Below are 21,171 nucleotides of genomic sequence, written 5' to 3' on the forward strand. Positions count from 1 at the left end.
AGACACTTCACTAAAGAAGACATTCAGGTAGCTAACAGATAGATGAGGACATGTTCACGATCATTAGCCATTACAGAAATGCACATCAAAACTACAATGAGGTTTCATCTCACTCCAACAAGGCTGGCATTATTCCAAAAAACACAAAATAATAAATGTTGGAGAGGATGTGGAGAGACTGGAACACTTCTGCAGTGCTGGTGGGAATGTCAAATGGTACAACCACTTTGGAAATTGATTTGGCGCTTCCTTAAAAAGCTAGAAATAGAGCTACCATATGATCCAGCAATCCCACTCCTTGGAATATATCCTAGAGAAATAAGAGCCTTTACACGAACAGATATATGCACATCCATGTTTACTGCAGCACTGTTTACAATAGCAAAAACACGGAAGCAACCAAGGTGCCCATCAACAGATGAATGGATAAATAAATTATGGTATATTCACACAATGGAATACTACGCATCAGTAAAGAACAGTGAGGAATCTGTGAAACATTTCATAACATGGGGGAACCTGGATGGCATTATGCTGAGTGAAATTACTCAGTTGCAAAAGGACAAATATTGTATAAGACCGCTATTATACAAACTTGAGAAATAGTTTAAACTGAGAAGAAAACATTCTTTTGTGGTTACGATAGGGGGGAGGGAGGGAGGGTGGGAGAGGGGTATTCACTAATTACATAGTAGATAAGAACTACTTTAGGTGAAGGGAAAGACAGCACACAATACAGGGGAGGTCAGCACAATTGGACTAAACCAAGAGCAAAGAAGTTTCCTGAATAAACTGAATGCTTCGAAGGCCAACGTAGCAGGGGCAGAGGTCCGGGGACCATGGTTTCAGGGGACATCTAAGTCAATTGGCATAATAAAATCTATTAACAAAACATTCTGCATCCCACTTTGAAGAGTGGCGTCTGGGGTCTTAAACGCTAGCAAGCTGCCATCTAAGATGCATCAATTGATCTCAACCCACCTGGATCAAAGGAGAATGAAGAACACCAAGGACACAAGGTGATTACAAGCCCAAGAGAAAGAAAGGGCCACATGAACCAGCGACTACATCATCCTGAGACCAGAAGAACGAGATGGTGCCCAGCTACAACCGATGACTGCCCTGACAGAGAACACAACAGAGAACCCCTGAGGAAGCAGGAGAGCAGTGGGATACAGACCCCAAATTCTCATAAGACCAGACTTAATGGTCTAACTGAGACTGGAAGGACCCCAGTGGTCATGGCCCCCAGACCTTCTGTTGCCCCAGGACTGGAACCATTCCTGAAGCCAACTCTTCAGACATGGATTGGACTGGACAATGGGTTGGAGAGGGATGCTGGTGAGGAGTGAGCTTCTTGGATCAGGTGGACACTTAAAACTACGCTGGCATCTCCTGCCTGGAGGGGAGATGAGAGGGTGGAGGGGGTTAGAAGCTGGCGAAAAGGATACGAAAAGAGAGAGTGGAGGGAGAAAGCAGACTGTCTCATTAGGGTGAGAGTAATTGGGAGTGTGTAGCAGGTTGTATATGGGTTTTTGTGTGAGAGACTGACTTGATTTGTAACCTTTCACTTAAAGCACAATAAAAATTATTTAAAAAAAGAAAACTCAATGCTGAAAAAGCAAGCAATTCAAGTAGAACATGGGCAAAAGACATGAGCAGACATTTAACCAAAGATATGTTGTTACTATGTACAATGAGTCAAAACGCCAACTCACAACAACCCTACAGGACAGAGTAGAACTGTCCCCACAGGTTTTCCTAGGTTGTGATCTTTATGGGAGCAGATCACCAAGTCTTTTCTCCCAAGGAACCACTGGTCGGCTCGAACTGATGATGACCTTTCAGTTAGCAGCCAAGCGCTTGACTACTGCACGACCAGGGCTCCTTAAAGAAGATATATAGATGCCAAATAAGCACATGAAAAGATGTTCAACGTCATTACCCAATACAAGGAAACACAAATTAAAACTACAATAAGAAATCACTATGCATCAATCAGAATAGCTAAAATAAAAAATAGTGATAATACCAAAAGCAGCAAGGGTGGGAATTTAAAACAGTACAGCCACTCTAGACAACAGATTGGTAGTTTCTTAAATAACTAGACGTGCACTTACCATAAACCCAGCAATTGTAATTCAGTATTTAACCAAAAGAAATGAAAACTGAAATTCACAAAAACCTGTACAAAAATGTTCATAGCAGCTTTATTCATAAAAGCCAAAAACTGGAAAATAACCCAGATGTCCTTCAATGTGAGAATGGTTAAAGAAACTGTGGTACCACCACACCAAAGAATACTACTCAACAATAAAAAGGAACAAACTACTGGTACCTGCAACAACTTGGCTGATTGTCCAGAGAATTATCCTGAGTGGGGAGAAAAAAAAATTCTATCCCAAAATATTACATACTGTGTGACTCCATTCATGTAACATTCTTGAAATAACAAAATTACAGAAATGAAAAACAGATTAGTGGTTGCCAGGGGTAAAGAGGAAGGCTGGCGGAAGGCAAAAGTATTAGGTGTGGCTACAAACGGGGAACATGAAGGATCCTGTGGTGATGGAATTGCTCTGTATCTTCACTGCATTATTGCCCATACCCTGGTATACAAAAGTTTTGAAAGATGTTACCATTAGGGAAAGTTGGAAAAGGTACATAGGGTCTCTCTGTGTTAGTTCTTATAACTGCGTGTGAACCCATAATTATCTAAAATTTTTTAAAAAATAAGCATTAGCAAGAGGTGAGAGAAAAGTAGAACCTGACAGACTCTGGGTCATGAATAGATCATTAAAACTGGCAAGAGTGGTGTCTGGGGTCTTAAAAGCTTGTGAGTGGCCATCTAAGATACATTCATTGGTCCCATCCCACTTGGAGCAAAGGAAAATGAAGAAAACCAAAGACACAAGGAAAATATTAGCCCAAAGGACTAAATTAGGACCACATGAACCAGAGACTCCACCAGCCTGAGACCAGAAGAACTGGATGGTGCCTAGCTCCCACCAATGACCACCCTGACAGGACCACAACAGACAGTCCTGGACAGAGCAGGAGAAAAATGTAGAACAGAATTCAAGTTCACATAAAAAGACCAGACTTAATGGTCTGACAGAGACTGGAGGAATCCCCAAAACTATGGCCCCCAGTTCACTGTTAACCCAGAACTGAAACCATTCCCAAAGCCCACTCTTCAGACAAAGACTAGGCAGGACTATAAAAAAATAATACACGTGAGAAGTGTGCTTCTTAGTTCAATCAGATACATGAGACCAAATGGGCGGCTCCTGTCCAAAAGCAGAATGAGAAGGCAGGAAGGGGCAGGAACTGGATAAATGGACACAAGGAACCTGGGGTGGAAAGTGGAGTGTGCTGTCGCATTGTGGGGAAACAATGTGTGTATAAATTTGTGTATGAGAAATTAACTTGAGCCGTAAACTTTCACCTAAAGCACACACACACAAAATAAATGGCAGGAAGAACATGCCAAATATAAGACCAAATGGCATTCCAGAAGGGTCTGACCAATATGCGCCCCAATGCCCCCTCAATACTCTCTTCTCTGTGCTAATTTGAAAAAGTAAAAATACTATCTCAATTCGATGTAATATTTTCAACTGTTTCTTTTGTAAATTATCTGCTTATATCCTGGGTAAAATTGTTTTTAATCATAAGCCCGAGTTTATAACATATAGTGTCATACGACAGTGAAAATTATATTTTATATCATTCAAATTGGTATAAAATCAAGTCTAGAAATACACCCACACCAAACTGAAAGAACCAGAACTTGAAGATTTACTTACTCTTAAGTGAGTAGGCAAAGAGAGACCCTGGAATCTTCGGACGAGGCTTGACTGCGTGGCTTGAAGGTTGTGAACCGCTGACACCTCATACTGGGAGCAAATACTTGTTCTTGGAATAAGAGGGCCCTCGGTCACATCTATGAAATCACCAAATCTGATTTGATTTAAAAAATAAACAAACCTTGAAATCAAATCTTTTATAATAGTCAGTTCAAAAAAAAACTATTCTCTTTGCAGCTAGGTCCCTAATTAAGATCATTCTATGTGGCTCAATTTAGTCTCCAACAACCGCTTACATAACGAGCTCAAGTGAAGCCGCCAAAACCTTGAAAATTAAAGTCAAGTGAACCTTCTGCTTCATTAGCATCATTATAACTTTAAAGGTTTTGAAGTCACTGAACACATGGTGCTGCCGAGTGGACCCAATATCGAAAACTGGTATTCTTCAGCTTCACCACAACTCATTGCAACAGAGTTTAAATACACTATGTAGGACAGTGTCCAGACACCAAAAGCAACTTTCTAGAGGGAAAAACCTCAGTCCAAATCAGTAAGGCGTGATATTGAGGAAACAGATACAGGCCAGGAAGTCAACTTTGCATAACGCATTGTCGTGGGACCTGTGCTCCAAGGAAGAATGTCAACATGAGCAGGGACCTCTTACCCCGCCTCAGAGAGCACGTTAGGTTTAACCTACGCATCTAACCTAAGTCATAACTGATTAGTCAGTGTCCTTACGTCTGTACGCAATGAACTATCATGTCCAATGCATGACCATAAATGCTTTGTGCAATTTCAAAATTAAAATAACCCTCAAATTATAATTTTTATACAGCAGCTTTTCAACTCTTGAAATGCAGAAATAAAAATAACAATGAGGAACAGAAACCACAACTCTTCCTGAAGATAATTTAAAGCCTCCAGTTCCCTCAGTATTAAAACAATGAACAGAGGGATATAAAGTAAAGTATTAAGAGTAACCAAATAAGGTACAAATTCATCTATTTCAGTTGTACCCTTCACTTAGGTAACAACGGAGCTAAGCCTCACTACAAATTAGAATAGAGGCTGGTTTTTAAGTTCTTGCTTACCTGTGTAGAGTGACTACTCTCTCGGGGTTCTGAGATGCCTTCTCTTCTATGAAATCTATTTTGTACCTGAGAAGCAGCAAAGAAAAAAAAAAAAACTCTAAATATACAAAAGCTGTTTAAAGGTACCTTCTTTCTCTTCCTGTTCAGCTGTACCTCTTGAAAGAGCGGTGTCTACTTGGAGCCAGCTCCCTATCCACTTCTCACCTCCCTTCGATCTGGCCACAGCCCCAAGACTCCACCCACTTCTCACCAAAGCCACAGGTGCCTCCTTGGAGCCAACCTGATGGGTATCTTTGGTCCTTCATTTCCTTATCACCGCTTACCACCATTTCTCAAAGTGCCCTTTTTCAGAGGCTTCCATTATGCTGTCTCCTATGTATCTTCCTCTCTGCCAATCTTCTGTCTCCTCCTTCCTTAAATGTGGTGTCTCTGAGGGAGCTGTTCTAGGTCCTCCTTTCACTTTAGCATTCTCCAGAGGCTAGCAACTTGATTTGCACTTTAGTTACCACTTAAGCATCTATATCCCCCACATCCCCGCCTCTAATCCACATGCCTTCTGAGCCCCAAACTGTGTAACCAAGATCCTTCTAATCACTCACTAAGATGTTCCATAGGTACCTAAATCCTCAAATTCCCAAACTGAGTTCATGCAGAGTATGGCCCTTATGCTGTTGTTGCTGTTAGGTGCCATCGAGTCGGTTCTGACTCATAGCGACCCTATGCACAACAGAATGAAACACTGCCTGGTCCTGAGCCATCCTTACAATCGTTGTTATGCTTGGGTTCACTGTTGCAGCCACTGTGTCAATCCACCTCGTTGAGGCTCTTCCTCTTTTCTGCCGACCCTGTACTTTACCAAGCATGATGTCCTTCTCCAGGGACTGATTCCTCCTGACAACATGTCCAAAGTACGTATGACGCAGTCTCGCCATCCTTGCTTCTAAGGAGCATTCTGGTTGTACTTCTTCTAAAACATATTTGTTCACTCTTTTGGCAGTCCATAGTATATTCAATATTCTTCACCAACGCCACAATTCAAAGGCGTCAATTCTTCTTCTGTCTTCCTTATTCATTGTCCAGTTTTCATGTGCGTATGATGCGACTGGAAATACCATGGCTTGGGTCAGGCGCACCTTAGTCTTCAAGGTGACATCTTTGTTCTTCAACACTTTAAGGAGGTCTTTTGCAGCAGACTTACCCAATGCAATGCGTCTTTTGATAGTGGCTGTTATTGTGGATCCAAGTTAAATGAAATCCTTGACAACTTCAATCTTTTCTCTGTTTATCATGATGCTGCTCATTGGTCCAATAGTGAGGATTTTTGTTTTCTTTATTTTGAGGTGCAATCCATACTGAAGGCTGTGGTCTTTGATCTTCATTAGTAAGTGCTTCAAGTTCTCTTCACCTCCAGCAAGCAAGGCTGTGTCATCTGCGTAACGCAGGTTGTTAATGAGTCTTCCTCCAATCCTGATGCCCCATTCCTCTTCATATAGTTCAGCTTCTTGTATTATTTGCTCAGCATACAGACTGAATAGGTATGGTGAAAGAATACAACCCTGACATACATCTTTCCTGACTTTAAACAGATCAGTATCCCCTTATTCTGTCTGAACAACTGCCTCTTGATCTACGCAAAGGTTCCTCATGAGCACAATTAAGAAGGACCCAGCAGTCTACTTCTGCAAAGCATTAAAAAAACATTAGCCAGTGAAAACCTTATGGCCCTTCATAACAAAAAAACCAAACCAAACCCAGTGCCGTCGAGTCGATTCTGACTCATAGTGACCCTATAGGACAGAGTAGAACTGCCCCCATAGAGTTTCCAAGGAGCGCCTGGTGGATTTGAACTGCCGACCCTTGGGTTAGCAGCTGTAGCACTTAACCACTACGCTACCAGGGTTTCCATGGCCCTTCATAGCATATCCTAAACGTTATCATTTCAACATGTGATCAATATAAAGAAAATGTTTTTTCATTACTCAAGAAACAGGGTTCCACAGACACATGCAATTGGAAAACACTACTTTCTATATCCCCTTTGGAGCCCTGGTGAAGCAATGGTTAAGAACTCAGCTGCTAACCAAAAGGCCGGCAGTTCCAATCCACCAGCCACTCCTTGGAACCCTATGGGGCAGTTCTACTCTGCCCTATAGGGATGCTCTGAGTTGGAATCAGCTTGATGGCAATGGGTTTGGTTTGGCTTTTTTTTTTTTTTTTAATGTCCACTTTGGGAGACTTTACAGTGATATGAGTACATTAAAAACTGATTAAATTCGTTTATGCCAGTTTTCTCCAGACTTAGTTGAACATAGTACACCTTTGGCAGCATATCAAACACTGTCTTATGGAAGAGTATTCTGAGAGATATCAGTTTGAGAAATGACAAGATAGAGTAAGTATCAAGGGGTCTTTGTGGACTAACCTGAGAATATATGTATAATAAACTACCCATATGAGAATGTGAGATTCGACTTTTAAGTACCCAGAGAAACCCTAATCCATAACCTTCCACAACTTTTGAGTGCATAGTTGGCAAAAGTTCTGTTTTCGAAGCACATGTTTCCCTTTCTAATCAGCTCTAATTTTCAGTTAGATTAATAATTAAAATTTCCTAGAGCACAGGACTAGTAGAAGATGAAGCTTCCTGAGTGGCAAAGAGAGTTGGGAAGCTAAGCAGGATTTAAAATGCTGACAAAGGTAATCCATCAAATGGGTAATTTACATGCAGAAGACTTAAGACCTCGCCGTGTGAACATACAACATCAACTTCCAAACTGCTTGTGTTTTCAGTCTTACCCTTTTCATTCGAAGAGTGGAAGGATGGGGGGAAAGGCTGCAAAGCACACAGAGTAAGGTTCTTAACTTATGTTATCACTTCACAAAGGGAAGAATAGGGGGATGATGCTGCTTTGTGGATATATTTGGCCCAACAAACAGAGAAGTAAAACAAAGTGAGAAAATTATCTAATGATGTCAGTGTTTCCTCAGTGAAATAAGCAAAATGAGATGGACAAAACTCAACAGGCTGGAGGAGGAAAGGAGATCCTGGATCTGAAAATAAAAAGGTGTCATATGTTCATTGAATATAAGACTGTTAAGAGCTAAATTTCTTTTATTATCTATAATTTGGGGAAGCTTAATATTGCTTCTAAGGAAACGAACACTTACTTGTTATGCTGAAATATTTCTAATGCCACTTTTGCTTCGACTTCCAAAGTTTCAAATAGAAGATCTTTATAAACTAAAGTATGTGCATCTTTTGTGAAGGAATGCAGGTTCTCCTTAAAAATGAAAGCATTAGCCGGAATAACACATTACTTAAAAGTATTTCTCCATAAATTAGACAAGATAAAAAAAAACTAAAATCTGTTAGGGGAAAAAGTTATCAATTTGCAACAACTGAATATCTGGGCCATAAAATACAGGGTTAGCAATATCTCCTGATTCTACAAATTATAAAACTTGTAATTATGCTATCAGCCTCCCCTAATAATCATCCCCCAAAATAATCCTATAAGAATTTTTCATAAGCATTTTATCCAAACTATACAGTATTATATTTATTAAAACTGTGGTGCAACAAGAAGAAATGTTAATAAGCAAGACACACAAAAAAATTGTTTATACTATGAGTAAAAATAAGTTTTTAAAATAAGTGGGAAAAAAATTATCGTTTACATGATTCAGAAAGTTCTTACTAGAATATGAAAATGTCACCATCGGCCCTCTTCAAAAAATACCATACATTCACCTCTCTATATTTCTGTTTAATGAAAATATTAATTTTACACATTTAAAATGATTTAATATTACACACTAATAATGTTTATGAGATTTTTAATAAAAAAAAAAAAAATGATGAAGCCTGGAGTAACAGAGGAAGAAGGAGACCTGAGAATCAGAGAAGGAAATGGACTGCAGGTCTAACTGCTTCCATGAACTACTACTTCCTCTGCCGTGAGTCCAGAAGAACTAGATGGTGCCCCAGCTATAACTGCTGAACTTTTTGATCAAGGACCCAATAGATGGGTCTTGATCAAAACGAGGAAAAATAAGTAACAGAACTTCAAATTCTTATGAAATCCAGACTTACTAGACATATTGAAACTGGAAGAACCCCCGAATGTATTGCCTGGAAACAGTTTTTAAACCTTGAACTATCCCATGAAGTCACCTTTGAGCTAAACAATGGTTTAGCTCAATTAATAATGTCTCCCTTCGACATTGTGCTCTTTTAAAGAAATGTCTTTGTTAAAATCAAATCAACAAACCAAGCCAAAAACCAAACTCATTGCCGTCGAGTCAAATTCAAACTCACAGCCACCCTACAGTACGCAGTAGAACTGCCTAACAGGGTTTCCGAGGCTATAAATCTTTAGGGAAGCAGACTGCCACCTCTTCCTCCCCTGAAATGATTGGTCGTTTTGAACCACTGACCTTTCAGTTAGCAGCTGAGTCCTTAACCATTGTGCTACCAGGGCTCCTTCAAATTGCCAAAAGTAACTCTAAAGCACAGGTGAGAGCTTCAAGGGACAGAGAGTCTGAGTTAATGGTGGTGAAACAACATGGGGAGAGACAATGAGAATGGTGACGCAACGTGAAGTATGTAACCATTGTCACTGAGCTATACAAGCAAAAACTCTTGTATGGATGTATGTTTTATTGTCTATATTTTTACCAAAATTGAAAAATTTGAGGCTTTGTACTATAAATCTTCACAAAGATCAACCACTATTACGCAAATAATTTCTATACAAAAATTTTTATAATAAAATCATTTCCATGAATTTCCTATTAGAATTTTTTGAATGAAATAATTCTTTTCTATTCTTTAAAGGTGTGTTTTATCATATACCATATCCACATTCATGGTTTAGTGTATCTGCTACTTCAATGTAACTCTCTCCTACTTTCTCTAAGCCATCTACCCACCCCATGGAGTCTGCAGTTAGCTAGGACATTTCTTAGAAAAAACTTAAAAAAATAAAAAGAAAAAAGAGGCAGTAAATGTCATGGATAATAAGAGCTGAATCTTGGTTAACCAGTCTTTATTTAATTCTCCCAATAAAGTGAGAACTTATTCTTAAATTTGGGGACACACCTGAAAAGGAAGAAACGGAATCTGACAAGAACCCAGAGATCACGAAGAAAGAGAACCAATCTTTTCCCAGCCTCTCTCTTGCCCCTCCCTTTCTCTCTTCCTTCCTTTTTCCTTCCTCTCTCTCTCTCTCAGTTACACAAATAATAACTTCCAAAGCAAGAATCTAACCCTGGATTTCTCCTAATTCCAAAGCCTTTGATTTTTTTAAGAACTACAGTTCTTTCACTGAATATAAAATTTACGACTAAGAAACAAACACTACCGATTCTGTTTAAGACGCCGTTTACTGTAAGATATACTGTTTTCAGAGATAACTGAAATGTGGGGGGAAATGTGCACCATGGGATTGATAAAATGGAACGACTATACTGCCTCCTCTCTTCTGATGGCCAGATTTCCTACCCTTAGGGCAGACACTTCTGCTTAACTACGAGGGAAGTGACAGTACCCCCAATCATAACTAAGTATCTACGGTTGCCTTCTGGCAGCCATCAGTACTCCTATCTACTAAATTCTGGCACGAGTCATGCTTGTTAGCAAGACCCTATGGGTAACATGCTGGGCTGCTAACCGAAAGGCCGGAAGTCTGAGTCCACAAGAGGAAACGCCTGCTGATCTACTTCCAAAAGTACCAGCCATTCAAAACCCTATGGAGCACAGCTCAATCCTGACACATATATGGTCACCATGAGTCAGAATCAGTGGGACAGCAAGTGGTAACTGGTATTGCTCCCCAAGTCCTGAAACAACAGGACCACCCTTTATTACAAAGGCAGGACACTCACAAAGAAAACTCTTGCTATTTGTTGCTATTTCAGGGGGCAGCTTTATCAATAGTCTGATTCTTTAACTCCCCCCCAGTTCTCCACATGTAACCCTCAGGTAAAAGGAGAATATGCGGTACTCAACAGGCTAAAACGGTTTAGGCAGTGGTATCCAAACTGTGCCCAGAGGACCTAAGCAGGTACAGCTGCAGGCCCACCACATCAACCAGGGAAAGGCACAGACTCTAATTTAATACTCCAAAGAATTAAAGGGCTTACTTTTGTTGGCTTCCACTCGTCAAGTCTTTTATCCAAAACCACATCATAACAGAAGGCTCCGGCAATCACTGTAAACACAACAGAAAGGTTCAGCAATCTCTTCCTACTCTACCAGTTATAAAACTGCTTCCATTATCCAGCTGCTTGCCCAACCTCCGTCACTTTTTTCTACCCCATTTTTTTTTGTTAACCACAAATCACTGGTATTTTGTAAAACACTCCAGTTTTCTCCAAGAACAGCATCACTACAAAAACCAAAAAACCTGTTGTTGTCGAGTCAATTCCAAACCATAGCAACTCTAGAGGAAAGAACAGAACTGTCCCATAGGGTTTCCAAGGAGCGGCTGGTGGATTCAAACAGCTGACCTTTTGGTTAGCAGCCCTATCACTTAACCACTGCGCCAATGGGGCTCTAGCATCATAATACACATTTCAAATAGTTACTAGATACAACAATTCCAAAAGAACAAAATATTTAATAAGATGATGAATGACTCAATGTTCACAAAACATTGGATGCATTTCTTATTTAATACCTCCTAAATAACCTCATCTTTGTTTTGTTCGTTTTATAAAAATGTGTACATGTTCATACTAAAAGACTCACGTAGTAGAGACAGTGTACCTGAAAAATTCCCCCTCCCAGAAAATCAACACTATGAATCATTTCTTGAGTTTCTTTCAAATATTTCTGGTATATATACTCCTACCCTCTTAAAAAAAAAATATATATATATATGTATACGATCCTACTATACATATTGCTGTGAAATCCTATTTTTACTTAAAATTATTTTAAACACATAGGGTCACTAGGAGTCAGAATTGACTCAACAGCACACAGTAACTACCCTATCAGTGGCTGTATTTCATTCTTTTAATAGTCAAATAACAGTCCACTGAAAATGACCTATCTCACATTTTATCTATTCAAACCCTATGTATACACATTTATATAGTTTCCAGGTATTTGCTATTACAATGTTGCAAAGGACATTCATGCTCACACACCTTTAGCTTCTTGTGTAACTACAGAATAAATTCTTCAGGTGTAAGAGAATGCACACATTAAAACGTTGGTGGATATGAACAAAGTGTAACCCAAAAAGAATTACACCATTTTCAAACATCCCCCAATAATGTACAGTAGTACTCTTCATCACATACTTGCCAATAACGGCTATCATCACACTTTCTTTTTCAGTCTAACAAAGGTAACCTATTACTGTTTCAAAATGTCATTCAAGTGAAATTGAGTATTTCCAATTTGGAACTTGCCCATTCATGTCCATTGCTTGTTTTCTATCAAGTCGTTCATCTTGAGTGCATATCGTACACAAAAAAATTTTCTTTAGCAAAAATGCCAGCATCTGCATTAGCCAAACAATGTCAATATGAACTATCAACCAGAACATGGAAGAGTCTGTACCCTTCCACTTCCCTGATTCCAGACGTGCCCCTTCCAGAGCCACAGCTCTTTCTGGTAAAATGGCTCCAACTAAGCCCAGCTCTTTCCAGAAGCCTCCTTGTACTCCCAGGTCCTCCTCATTCACATACTCAGTTTGGGAACAAGCACTTAAAGTGGTAAGAAACAGACACTGTGGAGGGTAATCCACTAAATTCATGTTCAGGAGAAGCACTCTTCACCAGTTATTGTCCTTGTGGCACAGTGGTTAACAGTCCAGCTACTAACCAAAAGGTCGGCAGTTGGAATCCACCAGCTGCTCCTTGGAAATGCTACGGGGCAGTTTTACTCTGTCCTATATGTTTTTTTTATATGGTTGCTATGAGTCCGAATCGACTTCATGGCAATGGGTTAATTATTATTTCACATTACTTCACAATGGGATGGATTTTGTTACCCATAATAAATGGAATGTATTTGTGACTTTTTTTTTATTTGTGACAGTAATTTATATTAGATAAAATCATAAATGAACTCTATACATCATCAGAAATAGGCACCAAAATATTCAAGGATTAGGAAGGGCACATATATACACATATATTTATGTACATTACCAGGAACTTCTGGAGCACTGACAAGACTGACCGCGTACTCATCTTTGAATGCGCGCTCTACCACACAGCCCATCAGCATGGCACAGGAACGCCAATATGCCTAGGGGAAAAATAAAACATACAGACATAATGTGTACTAAGCATTCGCTGAAGTTTCCACAATAATTAAAATTTAGATAAACTTTGACTCGGGAAATATTTCTCAATATCTGCCCATTCTCAGCCTGCACTGATAGTGACCATCACGCTGTGACATGACCTCAACTTTTATTCATCAAAGCAAAATCCACAGAAAAATGAAGTACCAGTTCACGCTGCTGCCACATTTCTTACAAGGCCTCAGACGCTATAATGGTTAGCAACCAACAGAAAATTTTACTATCCATTAGTAACTTTCTTTTAAACCCATGATAGTTAATTTGTTAATAAGCTTATGCTAAAACAATATAAATACACTAATGTATAACTATTTATATCATATACAGGAAGCAAAAAAATACCTTTTCAAAATTTATGACTCCTTATACATCACATCCATGAGACAGCACTCAAGTTACTCATATTTATATCAAAGCAACCCATGTGGGCTTTCATTTTAACAGCACATGCCTGGTATGGGTATCCATGCAAACACCTCAGCCAAAAAACAGGATACCTGCATCATACCTGCCCATCTGATTCTCTTTAGTGGCAATACTGTAACTAGGCACTTTCTACTAAAGTGAGGTCACTTGGTTGTGTGTGGCAAGCCCTGCTACCGAATGTATTCTATGGGACCATATTACACGTGCCAAAAATAGGTACAAACTCAGGCTTGAAGGCAAGTTGCAAAACGTACTTCTTCATCAATCCTACTTGAACGTTTTTAAATGCCCTTGGCATTGAACTCTAGAGTAAAAAGGCTAGGTTTAAATCGGGACTCTACCACTTATTAAACTGGTAACTCTGGTCAAGCTGCTTAATCTTTCCTTGTCTCAGTTTCTTATTTAGACAATGGAGATAAGAGCACCTACTTTGTAGAGTTTTTATGAGATTAAATGAGTTACTACCTGTAAATCACCGAGAACAATGCCTGATACATAACACATGCTCAACCCTGGTGGTGCAGTGGTTAAGAGCTCAGCTGCTAACCAAAAGGCTGGCAGTTCAAATCCACCAGCCGCTCCTTGGAAACCCTATGGGGCAGTTCTACCGTGTCCTATAAGGTCACTACGAGTTGGAACCAACTTGACGGCAACGGGTTTGGTTTTTGGATTTATGTGCAAATCAAGGATGAGGTGTAATAAGGGACAGGGTCCCTCTCTTCCCAGAGCCAAGAATCTAATACATTCAACAGTTTGTTACAGGCAAAATCAAATATTATACCCAGAGGCACGAGCAAAGCGTTGTGAGACTCTAAAGAAGGATTCATTCTGATAAGAAGAAACAGAAAGTTCCATAGAGCTGATGGCATTTTAACTGAACTGTAAAAGATGAACAGGGTTTTAATTGCAGAGGAAAGAAAACGCTCAGCATTAAGGGAGTAACTTCGACAAAAGTCAGGCAGTTACATAAACCCTGAGTGACACAGTACTCTAGTGCATCCAGAAGGAAGAAAAAATGGAAAAATACAGTAGGGGGCAAAGCTGAAAGAGCAGACTGGGGCTGTGTTAAACAGGGCTGAAGGTTACATGAACATTAAAGGCAGCAAGGTCTTCAGGGAGAAGTGGCATGATCCAAACATGTCGCTTAATAAAAATCACATGGGACTATGAAGAAAGGCTTTAAGTATTGGGGGGCAGGGGGGCAGAGAAAGGTAAAAAGTTATTGAAATAATTCAGAGAAGATGGTCAAAGGCTGAATGCAAGCAGTAGCAATGGGAATGGAACCACCCACAACATAAAGGGTGATCAATCAATGTACAGTGAACAAAGACATGAATAGGAAAGCCATGTCATAGAGCTTTCTCAAACCAAAATACAGAGAACTGGATGACACAGGTATCTGGGAACTAGGGAAATGCCTGATGTAATAAGCAAAACCCTAACTATCTAGTACGGCACAACATTGGACCTGTGGCCTTATTTTAACATTTCATATGCCACAGAAAAAGAGCTTTTAAAAAAAAAATGGAGAATAATAAAGCTGGGGTGGGGGAATGGAGAGACAGAAATACCTTATTCACTTCTCTTGGGTCCCGATCTTTGAAAGTAAGAAATTTAATTTCACAGGACTTGGTCAAAGGCTTGTACATGTCCCAAGGCTGTCCGTCCACGAGAGCCAAGATGGACTTCTTGCAGTACCAGTCACTTAGATCTACAAGTTTACAATGGATTAATAATTCAAATGTAACAAAACCCACAGTGAAATGTTACACATTTAAGTAACACGTTAATATTTAAAACAATGGAAAGGCAAGATTTTTCAAGTTGTCTTTCTGGCAAAAAATGCATTATGAGTTACATCAGTAACCAATAAAAAATAATATCCAACACACCCAAGATATTCTTGATTATTAACAAAACTATGCAAACCCTTTATAAAAATCATTGAACCGAGTTGTACATGAATTTGTCAATGTTTAATAAAATGATTTTCTAAGAGATAAATACACATACTCAGAGAGCAGCATCATAGATATATTTGGATATACATGCATACAATTTAGAAGTGAAAATGTATTAATACGCACCCACAATAAATCTGTTCTATACGGGTTTTAGGCTTTGCTCCCAAACCATCTCTTACTTCAAGTTAAATACTGTAGTTACCAGTTTTTAATTATTAATATGAATTCACATGTAAGCCAATCAGCTGTGGTCTGCTCTAGGGACCAAGAATGAAATCCCAATCAGACGTTCTTGAGGATGCAGCTAGTCACAAAAGTGGTCAAACTACAGGGTCTAAATTATCGGCCACTATATAATTTTTTATATAATTTCCATAAAAGCAGGAGTCATGTTTGTTTTTGTTCACTTATCAGGATATCCAGAGCCTAGCACTGGGCCTGGAACATAGTAGGCACTGGAGAAAAGGTTACTGCATGACTGAAGGTGTGAATGACGAGTCTCAGACGCTTCATTTCTACATGTCACGTGGACAAATCTCCATAAGGGCCTGGGCTTTGGGTCAGTCTCCTCTGTAACACCAATGCCTCTCACACAGCACAGGTTCAACAAACGCTCACAAAACACACGAAGGAACAATCACCAGAGTACTAATTCAAGTGCTGGAGTAAAAGAAGGCTGAGTGTACTCTCTGTAGACCAGCTTAAGCTTGTAACTGAAGCTGTTAATGACTTAAATGGAAACACTGCTGAGTTTTCCAGTTAGAACAATGCAGCTAGTTGTGTTTGTGTGTTTGTGTATCTATGCCATGCTTTATTTTGGGGGCTTTCCAAATTTAAATGTTACCAGTTCTGTTAAAGTTACGTATACAAACATTCTGCTTAAAAGCAATATATACCATACATACAATGAAATATTATACAACTTTATAAAGAATGAGTCTGTGAAACATATCATAACATGGATAAATCTAGAGGACTATCTGCTGAGTGAAGTAAGTCAATCACAAAAGGACAAATATTGCATGGTCTCGCTTTTATAAAAAGTCAAGAATAGGTATAACACAGAAAGCAACGTTCTTTGGTTACCACAGGTGGGAGGGAGACTCACTTTCTAGATAGTAGACACTTATTGTTTCTGGTGATGGGAAAGGCAATACCAATACCGGTGAAGTCTGCACAACTTGACCAAGACAAATGACACTAAGAAATATGCAAAAATAAGGGACAACTTTGGTAAATACTATAATAGGTGCACTTTTGCAACAACAGTAAAATAACCAAAAAATATGAGCTGGGTTACACAGGTATTTATGTATGCATGTATGTGTATAGGAAGGCACATGTGAGTACATGTGTGTGCATGTATAGGTGTATCTATATACATGTGTATAAGCATGTTTGACTGCACTGCATATATTCACATATACAATAAAGCACGTGGGGGCACAGTTACAGAGACTTCCTAGATATATCCAAACACCTTGTGGGATTGGTTTACAGGGTTAAAAGGCTTAGGACCACAGTCTTGTGGAACAACTCAGTCAACTGGCATAACACGTCATAAAAATAATGTTCTACATCCTAGTTTGGTAAGTAGCGTCTGGTGTCTTAAAAGCTTGTGAGCGGTGATCTGAGATACAACTATTGGTCCCTACTCATCTGAAACAAAAGAGACTAAAGGAAACCAAAGACTCAAAGACGAAACTAGTCCACTTCTAGCCTGAGACCAGTAAGAACTAGATGGTGCCCGGCTACCACTACCAGCCATTCTGACCGAGGACATAATAGAAAGTCCCTGATAGAAAGGTGGAAAAATGTAAACAAAACTCAAATTTCTAAAAAAAGACTGGACTTACTGGACTGACAGAGGCTAGAGGAACCCCCAAGACTACTGCCCCACGATACCTTTTAAACTTGGAACTGAAGTCACTGCCAGAGGTCACCTTTCAGCCAAATAACAAGTTGGCTTATAAAATAAGTAATATCACCTGTGAGGAATGTGCTCCCTTAAACAATCTACTATACTAAATCAAACGGTCACCATTTACCCAAAAGCAAAGATGTAAAGGCAAGGAGGAGCAGGGAAGCTAGATAAATGGAAACAGAACAAGTAAAATGGAAATAATGAGAACGCTGACATTTTGGGAAAATTGTAACCAGTGTCACGGAACAATGTGTATAAAAGTTGTTAAATGGGAACCTAATTTGCTATGTAAACTTTCACCTAAAACACAGTACAGTATTTTTTAAAAAGTAATCTATAGCAGGCCTGCTTCCTTCATCCCCATACTAAATTACACACAGGGTAGTGACTTCTCCTAAGCTAACAACAGAAACAAATATTCTCACCCCAATCACAACCACCCTGTGCACGTTTCCCCTCACATACCCACCACATGCAGAGATGAACTTCAACAAATGTTACAACAAAGAGGCAGGTGGCAAGCAAAGAATAAATACAAAGTAGGCTATAAAGAGCTAGAGAGGAACACTACAACAACAACAAAAAAAAAGCTATGACGCCAGGGCAGAGTCTCTTTATCGAAAATCCCTTAATGAGAGACCAGCAGGGTAACTGCTCCCAGGACATGAGAAAGAGCAAGCAAAGCAGTAACAATGCATTTACGGCCATCCTTCTGTCAGAAAAATTATGACTCCCTAACCTAGCCAGACTCAAGCAAGTCTCGAGACAACCTCTGCCCAAGAGTCCCAACTTTGCAAGACCACAGCACTCCCAAGAGCTAAACAGACAATGAACAAAGATGCCAAATAAAGGAGAACTTCTGAGAAGTTCAAGCAGCAATTACAGCATGTCCTCTCTGTACCAGTGCTTGGGCACCGATCATGTAAAGTGGTCAAAATTGATTATCTTGATTCCATTACTTACGCATGGCACAACTGTAAGGAGTCGAAACATTTTTATTCATCACAAAGACAGTGCCAGGGTCAGTTTTCCCAACATGCTTAACTTCAATCTTCTCGGTTCGAGGTGTTAATGATAACTGCCTGCTTTTCTCTTTATTAAAGAGCTCATTCTTCATTTCTGTCAATTCCGTCGGTGACAGCTGAGATGCTGGCGATGTCGCTATAAATTCTGTGGAAAAATTACAATGAATGTGAAAACTGGAAAAAAAAAAAATGAATGATACACTGTTGATACTTCCACTCCACCCTACTCCTGAATCCCTGGGTGGTACAGTTAACCTGCTAGGCTGCTAACAGACAAGTTGGAGGTTCAAGTCCACCCCACAGATACCTCAGAAGAAAGGCCTGGCAAACTACTTGCAAAAAATCAGCCATGCAAAACCCTACAGAGCACAGTTCTATTCCAACACACGTGGGGTCACCATGTGTTAGAGCAACTGCTTACTGGATATAAAAAGGAAAGAATAAGAAGCCAGAGAACTCTAAAAAGAGTTTGCCAAAAAGCTGCTCTGAGGTAAACTTAAATCGTTTTCTAACAATAATGAGACAAAACGCCAACAGAAGAAAACAGCAGTTGGCCCAGATCTATGCCTTTACTTCAACTTTCCCGCTTCACCCTCGGATCTCTACTCCCATCCATTGCTTCTGTGGTTTATAATTAAAAAATTATAATTCTGTGGTTTATAATCTGTGCTTTATAATTAAAAAAACCACCGCCGCCGAGTCAATTCTGACTCATAGAGACTCTATAAGACAGAGTAGAACTGCCCCATAGAGTTTCCAAGGAGCGCCTAGTGGATTCGAACTGCCAACCTTCTTGGTTAGCAGCCATAGTCTTAACCACTCCTCCACCAGGGTTTCCTGCGCTTTATAATAAGGGGCAAAAAGTCACCAGGAAGTAGAGTCCAAACTAGGCCAGAATCATTAGGAAACCCATTAAAAACCAAACCCCTCGCCGTGGAGTCGATTCCGACTCCTAATGACCCTGTAGGACAGAGGAGAACTGCCGCTAGGGTTTCCAAGGAGTGCCTGGTGGATTCGAACTGCCGACCTTCAGGTTAGCAGCCGAGACCTTAACCACTGTGCCGCCGGGGTTTCCAGGATCACCGGGCAGGTGAGCAAAGCTGTCGCTCTGGAAGAGCCCTGAGGAAGACAAGGAAGCTCCCACAGCCTGGCGCTCCCACAGCGGAACGCCAACATCCAGGGCGACAAACGCCGAGCTTGCTGTCCAAAGCCCCGCTCAGGGGACCTGACGAGGAATCAGCGCGGTCCTACGGGAACAGGACACACTAGGGCTCCTTGGGGACCGGGCTCCCCGCACAGGCCCCCCAAGCTCCTCCCGCGGCCCCGCCCGAGCCCTGCGCCCCCGACCCGGCCCTGCAGACCCTGCGCCTCTGCCCCGCGGGGCCCCGCGGCGCCCAGGCCCCGCCTCCTGCCCAACCGGGGCCGACAGCACCCTCGAGGCCTCGCTCCCCGTCCCCACGGCCGCTGAAACTCACTCCGGCCGGCCCCGCCGCCGCGGGCGACCCGCCACAGCCGCAGCCCCCGGACCCCTAAGGTCATTGCCTCCATCGCAGCGGTGGCACTGCCGCGCTCGCGTCCTTGCGGTGCTCTTCCCCGGAACCCTGAGCGCGCTCCTCGGGTTCCGTGGGACAGCTCTGTTCCGGGCCCGGTGCGCCGGCTGCGAGCTGCCACCAGGGGGCGCGTTGGCGCTGCCATGGGGATTAGCGGGCAAGGTCTAGTGTCCCAGCGCAGGCGCTGGCTCGTGGCTTCATTAACTCTCAGTGTGCAGGGGTGGCTTCTTAGGTCGGCTGGAGAAGCTCTGCACCCGGTTTTCCATGTAATTAGCCATATTAAAGTGGACCTCGAAACTCGACGTGTTAACCTTGGGGGGAACGCTATAATAGGGCTCTTTACAAAATATCTAGCATATGTATATATGCAGAGCATAATAAAAAGGCATCCCAGGGCAGAATTTTTGGCTCTTGTTCACTGATATCTTCCAAGAGCCTAGAGCACTGCCTGGCACATAGTAGGCACTGAATAGATACTTGTTCAGTGAATGAACGGGCTTACGAAAAACTTCAACACAATGTCTAATTCATTTGTACCAAGACATTATTGCTATTTGAAATAAGCATTTCATAGGTTAAAAAAAAAAAAAAAAAAAAACGTTGCCATGGAGAGGACTCGGTCTCACAGCGACCCTCTGGGACAGCGTAGAACTGCCCCATAGGGTTTCTAAGGCTGTCATCTCTACGGAAGCACACGCATCTTTCTTCCGTGGAGCGCCTGGTGGGTTCGAACCACAGACCTCTCTATTCACAGCCAAGCGCTTTAACCACTGCGCCACCAAAGCTCCTGTTTCATAGGTAAAGTATGGAATTTTGTTACTATAGTTATTTAGCTGTTTTATCCCTGCGGCTTTACTTAATGAGTGTACGTTGACAAATGCGGCCCTCGGCCTTTTACCCCTCTGCTCTTTGACTCGCAATGGGAACACACCACGTGGAAATAACAGCTAAAAACAATTCTATGACAAGACACCACACCGCTATTGATTACTGTCTCCTGGGTCTAGGTTTTACCTTCATGACAACCCCGCAGGGTAGGATTAAGTGTGTTCACCTTT

The 21,171-nt window shown here is 41.0% G+C and overlaps 1 protein-coding gene across 4 annotated transcripts in view; it reads right to left on the bottom strand.

Annotated features, from left to right (window-relative positions):
- MRPL39 (mitochondrial ribosomal protein L39) overlaps positions 1 to 20,170 on the bottom strand; it is a 40,537-nt gene extending 20,367 nt beyond the window's left edge. For 3 of the 4 annotated variants that reach the window (XR_010318717.1, XM_023548491.2, XM_010590348.3), the window contains exons 1-8: positions 20,039 to 20,170; positions 18,502 to 18,708; positions 15,222 to 15,361; positions 13,067 to 13,166; positions 11,045 to 11,112; positions 8,069 to 8,181; positions 4,901 to 4,966; positions 3,810 to 3,963 (exon numbers count right to left, since the gene is read on the bottom strand). Coding sequence is in view for 3 of the 4 variants with exons in the window: in XM_023548491.2 (XP_023404259.2) it covers positions 3,810 to 3,963; positions 4,901 to 4,966; positions 8,069 to 8,181; positions 11,045 to 11,112; positions 13,067 to 13,166; positions 15,222 to 15,361; positions 18,502 to 18,708; positions 20,039 to 20,111 (921 nt within the window). In the remaining variant the exon portion in view is untranslated. Of the gene's footprint in view, positions 1 to 3,809; positions 3,964 to 4,900; positions 4,967 to 8,068; positions 8,182 to 11,044; positions 11,113 to 13,066; positions 13,167 to 15,221; positions 15,362 to 18,501; positions 18,709 to 19,590; positions 19,840 to 20,038 lie in introns of those variants that run through there. The other variant, XM_023548492.2, reaches the window with a different exon arrangement.
- Positions 20,171 to 21,171: the final 1,001 nt, after the last annotated feature.

Source organism: Loxodonta africana, chromosome 20 (assembly GCF_030014295.1).
Source record: "Loxodonta africana isolate mLoxAfr1 chromosome 20, mLoxAfr1.hap2, whole genome shotgun sequence".
Classification (NCBI taxonomy): Eukaryota; Metazoa; Chordata; class Mammalia; order Proboscidea; family Elephantidae; genus Loxodonta; species Loxodonta africana.